The following is a 9421-nucleotide window of genomic DNA, read 5'->3' as shown; positions in this document are numbered from 1 at the left end:
ATAATTGTTTTTAGGTGGTCAATTTGAGCATCACTTGTCTTTCATTTGTTCTCTTTTATATATTCTTGTACTACTTCATATAATGACTGTGTATCCTTAAAGTTAAACACAAAAATAGGGCACCTGGGTGGCTCAGTTGGTTGAGCATCAACTCTTAATTTTGGCTCAGGTTATGATCCCAGGGTCGTGGAATCGAGCCCTGCATCAGGCTCTGCATTGAGCAGGGAGCCTGCTTAGACTCTCTCCCTCTCCTTCTGCCCCCATTCCCCACTTGTGCTCTCTAAAATAAAAAATAACAAAAATAATGACCTCAAGCCTGGGTGTCAGTACAGAACGTGTCGTTTACCCAGGCATCAGAGCAAGGGGGTGTGTGTTTATAGGAAGCAGGAACACCACTCCTTCAGACAGTTGGAACTCTCCTGGGCCTCATACTCGGTGGCGCCGCAACAACAAATGAGCCACTTCTGAAACTCAGCTTCATTCTTGTGCATCAGAAGGAACTGTCCCAACAGGATGTAGGCCTGTGGGGAAGGGGAATGAGGCAGGGAGAAAAACGGGAAAAGTTATAATAAACCGGCCGAGATGTGCTCTTCTCCAACACCAAAACTCGCATGAAAATCAAAGGAAGGGGCACAAGTCAGGTGTGGGGAAGAATGGTGGCAGGTCCTGAATCCCTGACCGAGGTGATGGGGATTCTGGGACTGGCCCTTGGTGAGATGTGAGCTCGAAATAAATGCACATCTCTCGGTATGTGGTTGCGGGCTGTCTAGCCTGGGGTGAACCAGAACTTGTTTTTCTCAACCTTAATGAGCCCATAGATCACCTGGGACCTTGCTAAAAGGGAGGTTCTGACTCAATAAGTCTGGAGCATGGCCTGAGAATCTGCATTTCTAACATGCTTCCAGGTGATGCTGGTCCAGGGACAACATTTTGAGTAGCAAGAGCCTAGCATACTTCTAATGCTCCCTTCTGGCCTCTGATCTAGTATTCTCTCTCTCCATCTTAAGTAATCTCTACACCCAACATGGGGCTCACACTTACAACCCCATGATCAAGAGTTGCTGGCTTTACCAACTGGCACCAGCCAGGTGCCACCCAGGCACCCCTAGTATTTCTTTTCAAAACACACACACACACACACACACACACACACACACACACACACACAAGGAGAAGTCAGAGAGGCTCCCCACCCCATCACTTCCTCTATGGACCTTGCAGAGTGTCTAACTCTCGTCACTATTGACATTGTGGGTGATTCTGTGCTGTTGGGGTGGAGCAGGGACTGTCCCGAGCATTGCAGGAAGTTTAGCAGCATCCCCAGCCTCTACCCACCAGATGCCAGTAGCACTCTCCCATCCACCCAGACTGTTACAATCATAACCATCTCCAGACATTGCCACATGTTCCTTTGAGGACAAAATCTCCCTGGATCAAGAATCACTGCCCATGGGGTTGGCAGACGAGGGGCATCTTAGCACCAATTTGTTCTTGCAAACCAGCTGTGTGACCTCAGGCAATTCACTTAACCTGTAGTGAAGACCCCAAGAACTCTGGCCTCAGTTTCTGCATCACCTCAAAGCACACAACATGCCCCACCCCATCCTGCAAATGGAATTAAGCGGATCCAGCTTGAGAACATTAGGAAAATGAAAATTCCTTGCTTGTCCTGGATACGTGGCCCTGTGGGAGGAGTAGGGAACATATAAAACTCCATAAACCTTGCCTACCTTTCCCTTCTGAAGTCTGTGTGCATGAAAAATGCATGAAATTAACATTAAGTACACTGGGACAGATAGCTCTATGGCATTCTCTCATTCTCTAACTACTGCCCCACAGCCTTTCATTTCTCTCTTACAATTTTATCACATGATTATTGACAAGGACCAAGATCTCCATGGAGAAAGAGGTGCCTGAGACTACATGGCCGCAGATTGACTAAGCCACTAAATGGTGAAGCCTGGAGGTTTAACATCATGTAAACACCCGCCTCTCGCTGCTGGTTTGGGGGCTCTCCAGCCTGGAATGAATGGGAACCAGCGTCCACGCTTGCGATCCTGGGCCCCTCTCCAGGAAAACCTGCTGGTGTCTGTTTGCTTTCAGTTACATTAAAAACAAACAAACAAAAAAACTTCACCCTAACCAAATGGAACATTTTTTTTTTTAAAGATTAAATAGAAGCTGAGTCCCAGTTGTAAAATGTACCCAAGCCTTGGAACTTGGGGTTTCTTATTTTGAGTCATGGTCCAGTTGTTGAAAAGATTGAAAAAACAGCCAGGATGTCATGGTTATTTTAATCTGCTACCTTCATCATCTTTTTAGAAAAGCTATATGGATGCTTAGAACGATCTCATTTTATTTTATCAGTATCCTTGTATTTTTGCTGGTGATTTTATGATCTTTTGTAATTCAACATTTTAAAAAATGAACATTTGTTGAATGTTCATTGAGCCAGTTGCTGCAGTGAATGTGGGAGGTTGAGAGGTGAATAATAGGATCAAGGAACAAGGGGCTCTGTCCAAGCAGAGGGAGCATTAGTGATGATGATAAATAAGAGTAATAATGATGGTAATAGCAAGTGGCACTTGAGTACCTTCAATGGGCTCCAGTCCCCTGGCACATTTTAACCCAGTCTCAATCTCCAGGTTGAATCACTAAGAATCTGAGAGGTTGACTCTTGTTTTCCCGAGCCCCATTCTGGCTCATCCCGCCCGCCCGCATCTGGCCGGGCACCTATGGTGGCCTCTGCCATTTCTGGAGGCCTTGCTGCTGGGCCATCAGCCGGTGGCGATCAGAGCCTCCGCATCCCCGCCAACCTCAGCAGCGAGGAAGCCAGGGAATGTGTGGCATGCAGGACCAGCGGCACATTTTCCAGGAATGCTGTAGAAAAAGGGCCTCTTCTTGTGGCTTCTGGAGCCAAGTTGCAACCTGTCTCTTTTCCTCTTACTCTGCCACCTTCCAGCGGTGGGGAGGGAAAGTTAGCTCACATCATCCTGCTCCCAAGGGAAGCTGGAGTCGTGGGCCCCCATCACGGCCCTACCCAAAACCTGCTTGGTTTCTCCGCTGGTTTCAGAAAGCGAGCCCTTCACCAAGGAGAAGAAAATCTCTCACCCCTCTCTACTTGGACCAAAGGGCCAAATTTCTGGCTGTGGGGAGGGTGATGCAGAGATACCCTGAGCAGACAGTGTGCCCCCACCACCCTGGACAGAGCCCCCCTTGGTTTAGTGTTTTGCAGCTGCATCTTGAAGTCCTCAGTATATGTGAACGAGGGACCTCATATCTTCATTTTGCACTAGATAGCTGGTCCTAGTGCAAAATGTCAATTAAAACTTTTCATCTTCACTGTAACACCTGGCCTTTTTTTTAACTTTTTTTTTTTTGAGTAAAGTTGATGCACCTGAGTTTCAGGTGGACAACAGAGGTCTGCCATCTTGGCCCTCTCTGATTCTCAGGCTTGTCTGATGCCTCTACCTGGAGCTGCCATTCCTTGGAGCCTACAGTGAAGGCACTTACGTAGCCACAAGACTTCATTGTGTGATCAACAAGTCTCTTTTTCTCTAACCAGATGTTGGCTCTTCATCCTTCATGACCACTGGTAGCCATTGACAAATTTGAAAATCCAGTACCTCTCAATCATTTCTGGCTTAAAACTCCTTGCCGCAGTGCAAATGCTCGATCCAATGCAGGGCTTGCCCCTTCTTCTTTCTTCTCCATGTCTCCCTGGGATATACTTTTTATTTTAAGTTTATTTATTTATTTTAAGAAAGACAGAGATAGCATTGGGGGAGGGGGAAGAGGGAGAGACAGAGACAGAGAGAGACAGAGAATCCCAAGCAGGCTCCACACTGCCAGCAGAAAGTCCAAGATGGGGCTCAAGCTCAAGAAACCATGAGATTGTGACCTGAGCCAAAACCAAGAGTCAGAAGCTTAACTGACTAAGCCACCCAGGCACTCTTTTGGGATATAATCATACTAAAAAAGTATGTTTGACTGAGATTCAGATTTAACTGAGTGGTTCCCTATATTTTTTCTGGCAACCCTATGCAGGGTAACCCCAGACTTGTATGACTGACTCCTTGTAGGGCCCAGGTGTCTGGGAGTGGGGTCCTTTGCATTACTAACCCCCACCCCCCCGGGGACTGTCTGCCCAGATTCAGATTTCACCTTTCTCACCCCAAGTGACTTTGAGCAGTCACGTGGCTATCCATTGCCCCATCAGTAAAATGGAGGTGAAATAGTATACCTTATAGGACTTTTTGGTGATTAAATGAGATATATGTCATGCATTGAGGACAGTGCCTGACATGTAGCAAATAGTATGCACAAGTTCTGCGATTAGGAGAGCCTTAGGCAGCAGGTAGTCCCCCAGAACACATACCCCTCCCTGATCTTCCAAGTATCTTTCAGGAGGAAGATTTAGTCTCAAGGATATGACTTATATAGTGTCTTCAAAGAGCATTGATCCAAACTAGAGTCTCTAGGATGGAAATGTACTTCCTCACTGTTGGATGACTTCAGGGTTATCCCTACAGTAAAACGCCTGCCTCGTAGGGCACTGCTCAAAGTCCCTGGATTTACTGAGTGCCTGGAAATTCACTCGCCCCTGGGCAGGGCTTTCATAGGGAGAGGAGGAGGTACAAAGATCATAGCACCATCCTGTGCTTCAGAGGAGACATGGGAGAGCCCCAAAGGCAAGCTGTGCCTCGCTAGCATAAAGAGTATGGGTTCTCAGGCCATGTGTGGAAAAAATAATCAACAGTACACATGTCACAGCAAGGGGTCCTGTTGAATACTCTGTGTTTAGAAACACAAGCTTGTTAGGCTGGGGTGGGTAGGCAGAAGGAAGGCTTTCTTCCCAGAGAAGGTCTATAGTGAATGGGGTCCTGAAGGGGGTGGATGTCTATTTCAAGAAAGGCCTGCAGGAGGGTGGTCCCGTATGTGTTTGTGATTCATGGACAGTCTGGCTTGGGTATGGAGTGGATGAGGGTGGGCAATATAAGACAGAGCTAGAGCTGGGCCGTGGAAAGCCTTCAGCACCTTATGCACAACGTATTTTCCTTTCTTGGTCATTCCTTTGTCCTTTGCAGCCCTTCCACCATTAAATCTAGACCAACACTGTTCAGTAGAAATTTATTTTTTTAACGTTTATTTATTCATTTTGAGAGGGGGAGGGGCAGAGAGAGAGAGAGAATCCCACGCAGGTTCTGCCTCACACGGGGCTCAAACCCATGAATCATGAAATCATAACCTGAGCCAAAGTCAAGAATCGGACTGGGATGCTCAAGTGACTGAGCCACCCAGGTGCCCCTGTCCAGTAGAAATTTAATGTGAGCCAGCCATATATATAATTTTTAATTTTCCAGTAGCCACAGGAAAAGGGTGGGGGATGAAACAGGTGAAATGAGTTCTGGTACCATGCTTTATTTTCTATTTCAAAAATCTTATTTCAACATGAAACCAATAAAAAATTATTGATGAGATACTTGACATTTGGAGGGGTACTTTAAAATCTTAAATCTTTAAATCACCTCATGTATATTACATACACAGCACATTTTTATTCAGACATGTGCTCAAAAGGTACAAATGGCCAGTGACCACCGTTATTAGACAGCAGAGGTCTAGATTCTCAGAGATCTAGATCTGCGAAAGCTGGGGGGAAGGGCAGGCACAAAATAACCCAGGAAGGGTGCAGCCAAATTTTTGACTGTCGAGGTCCTGAAGAGTCTTCGGTGAATCCATAGAGGAATCAATAGTTTTATTTAAAAGTCATGCCATAGCTGAGGGAGGCAGGGGACAGATACACCCCAGCAGATGCCAGCAAGGACAAAGGTTAGCATAAGGCCCAGAAAGGTGTCCCTCTGTAAGGTCTCGTCTCCTGCAGGCAGGGTATAAAACTCCAGGAGCTCAGAGGATGTAACATCTCTGCATGCTACTATAAAGATGGGTATATGTGTCATCATGCATTTGTCCAAACCCATAGAAACTCTGCAAGTGAACCCTAATGTAAACCATGGAGCCTGGGTGATTATGATGTGCCACTGTAATTACTGCAATGGGTACAAATGTACCACTCTGGTGGCAGTGTGGCTAAGGAGAGAGGCTGTACATGTGTTGGGGCAGGGGATACATAGGAAATTTCTGCATCTTCTGCTCAGTTTTGCTGTAAGCCTAAAAGCGCCCTAAAAATAAAAGTTTCAAAAATGTATAGGAGCCTGCATTTTTATCTGCTAAATCTGAGACCCCTTCCCTGCCCACCCTGGAGACTCTTATTGCTGGCCCTACTCGCTGACCGGTCCTCACTCAGAAGCCCTTGTTCACCTACAAAGTGTCTCATGGATCCTTTCAGAGGCCCATCCAGGCTCCAGCCCTGATATGGAGTCTAGCCACCACATCCCAGCAGAAGTCCCCTCCATGATGTGGTAACCCCTCCGACCCTGATCTGCCTGCCTGGTTTGTGAGGATACATGGTCATTCTCATCCTCACTCGGGCCCCTGATCAAGGAACTAACTCCTTGGAGCTTCTGTCTTCTCCTTTGTAAAGGGGACATAGTGGCCCTCATCTTATTTGCAGGTAATTGAGGGGCTCAAAGCAAAGGAGAAAGGTGAAATCCCCTGTGTCAGTGCTTGGAATCAGCGCCCCTAGGAATGAGTAGGGCCTGGAAGTGGTGTGCTGGTCTTGGTGCTCACCAGGAGGTTGTGGACACAAGAGGGGCCTGGCCACACACAGACAAACAGCTCCTTCTTCCCTACAGCCCTTCCTGTGTGGAGCAGTTTCTGGGATGCCTGACATTTTCCCATTATTCATTCATTCCTTTATCTTTTAAAAAAATTTTTAACATTTATTCATTTTTGAGAGACAGAGAGTGAGTGGGGGAGGAACAGAGAGACAGAGAGGGAGACACAGAATCTGATGCAGGCTCCAGGCTCCGAGCTATCAGCACAGAGCCTGAGCAGGGCTCAAACTCACAGACTGTGAGAGATCATGAAGTCAGATGCTTAACCAACTACACCACCCAGGCACTCCAATTCACTCCTTTATCTTAAATATGGCTCTCTCTCTTTATATATATGTATATATATATATACACACACACACACATGTTAGGCTGGAAACAAGCTGGAAAAGGCAAAACTAGAGGGAGAGAAAATAATTCAGCAGTTGCTAGGGGCTGAGGGTGGGGGATATGAAGGACACAGGGGAACATCTGGAAATGATAGGATTGTTCTAGGTCTTGATTGTGGTAGTGGCTTCATGGCTGCATGCGTTTGTCAAATCTTGCATAATTGTGTACTAAAAAAGGTGACGTTTGCTATATGCAAATAAAAATATTTTTTTAAATGCTACGTATGTCTGAACAACAGAAAAAACATTAAATCAAAGGTTTTGGAAACCAGAATAATGGTTACTTCTGAGAGTGGGGGGATGACACAGACCAGGGAGACACACAATGCAACCATCTGGCATTCTGGAGGTGTCCAATCACTGGATCTTGGGGGTGGGTCCATGAGCATACATACATGTAAAAATTCACTGAGCTGAACCCTTCATATCAATGCAAGCACACCACAATAGAAAAGAAAAGGGGACATCGTTACTTTTAAAAAGGAATTTTGAATGGAAAATGTCTTCCCTAGCCAGACTTGCTTACTCTACTACCTGCTAGGGAAGGGTTCCATCTTTTATCTTGGAGGAAAGAATCAAATCTACGTCAGTCGTGGAGCTCCAGCTTGCTGACATACCACCTGTTGGATGTTAAATTGGCTGGTAGATTGGGGTGATTTTCAGAATATTTAGCAACTGGTGCTGGCAGAGTGTCAACCAGAAAACCATCAGAAAAACCACAGGCCCAGGAGTTCAGATACCCCCCTGGGAGCAGCCATGCACTGTATACTGACAGCACACCAAACTGATTATCAGTTTTGTGTGCCACAGTTCCCAGCCTCTTTGGGTGTTGCTGTAAATTCTTCTTGTGCAGTGGTGCAGACTAACATTAAAAACTGAAGGGAATGGGGGAGCCCTGGTGGCTCAGTTGATTAAGTATCTGATTTTTGCTCAGGTCATGATCTAGTGGTCCATGAGTTCAAGACCCATGTCAGACTCTGTGCTGACAGCTCAGAGCCTGGAGCCTGGTTGGGATTCTGTGTCTCCCTCTCTCTGTCCCTCCCCTATTCACACTCTGTCTCTCTCGGTCTCCCTCAAAAATAAATAAACATTTTAAAAAACTGAAGGGAATGAACAGCAATAACTGTGTGTGAAATCTCCTCACAGGGTGTGCAATGTTCTAAGTGGATTCCCATTCACCTCTGCATGTGCTCACTTTCTTTGGGTTTTCTCAGAATCATCTCCTATTCTCCTCTAAAGTTCCAAGCAGTTTTACCAGCACCATAAAAACCAAATCATTATGTAGAAAAGGAATGTTTGGATTCCACTGGATGCCCTTGAGGCCGGCATTCTTGGGTTGTGAGTGACATCTTAGAACAGCTCATATCCTCTTACTCTGGTGTAGACCCCAGTCTGCTGTTACTCCACCTGCTGTTGCCAGGGTGGTGCCTGACAAGTGAGACCCCGCGAGTCTCTACTTGGAGGTGGACAGTGCATCCAAATCATCTGTCCTGACAGCTCAGCCCCAGGCTCGCGTGGCTGGTTCACTTCTGTTGACCTCTGGGTGTTGGAACACCCACTGAATCATGCCTGGCCCAGCTGCTCTGAGCCAAAGTCATTCAATTTGCCCATCATCTACTGGCCCTCAAGGATGCCCAAGCATGAGGGGTCAGCAGCACTGAAGACTGGGGCACCCTGCCAAGTGGCAGCTTTGCTCTCTGATGGCCCCTTGCAGGGACATTGAGCAGCAGTTGCCATCTGGCAAGAATAGGGGAAGAGACATTGGGGAGAGAAGGTAGGGAAATATGAAAAAAGTGAATTACCTTGTTGAAACCTTTGGTGACCAAATTGATTGCAAGCTCACGGCTGATCCCTTCCACCCAGGCAACATCCTTTTCTCCGATGGGTTCAGAGAGGAAGGCTCTCAGCCTGGGAGACATGTGATCCATCTCCTGTAATGGCAGTGGGAGGAACAGGGTTAGGAGGTGGCTGGCTCCTCACAGTGAGAGGGACGATGGGGGATTGCCTTGCTAAGGGATGGAGGCAACAGATGATGGCAGGCTTCCTTCCAGCACCCAATGGTTATTGGGGACTTTTAGATATCAGGGACATGCCCTGCACTGAGGGCCGCAACACATTCATTCCCACCTAGATATGCTGAGAGATGTGTAATGATGGCCATGAATGAGTCCAGTAAATTCCACCAAAAGACTGTGTTTAACACTAAGAACTGCGATATGTTCTCCTCTCTTCCTCTTCCTACCCTAAGTGCTTAAAGGAACGTTGTTTCTTGAGACTAGAATTGTGGTTGGGACA

At 46.7% G+C, this 9421-nt stretch overlaps 1 protein-coding gene across 4 annotated transcripts in view; it reads right to left on the bottom strand.

The window, feature by feature from the left end:
* Positions 1-321: 321 nt before the first annotated feature.
* The window catches only part of BANF2 (BANF family member 2), a 35916-nt gene continuing 26816 nt past the window's right edge, over positions 322-9421 (bottom strand). For all 4 annotated transcript variants that reach the window (XM_039256517.1, XM_039256518.1, XM_039256521.1 and 1 more), the window contains 2 exons: positions 8929-9057; positions 322-521 (listed from right to left, as the gene is read on the bottom strand). In XM_039256517.1, coding sequence (XP_039112448.1) covers positions 375-521; positions 8929-9057 — 276 coding nt within the window. In that variant the 3' untranslated portion in view covers positions 322-374. The remainder of the gene's footprint in view (positions 522-8928; positions 9058-9421) is intronic.

Source organism: Hyaena hyaena, unplaced genomic scaffold, assembly GCF_003009895.1.
Source record: "Hyaena hyaena isolate Hyena2069 unplaced genomic scaffold, ASM300989v1 scaffold_579, whole genome shotgun sequence".
NCBI lineage: Eukaryota > Metazoa > Chordata > Mammalia > Carnivora > Hyaenidae > Hyaena > Hyaena hyaena.
This window is presented reverse-complemented; position numbering and strand designations above follow the sequence as displayed.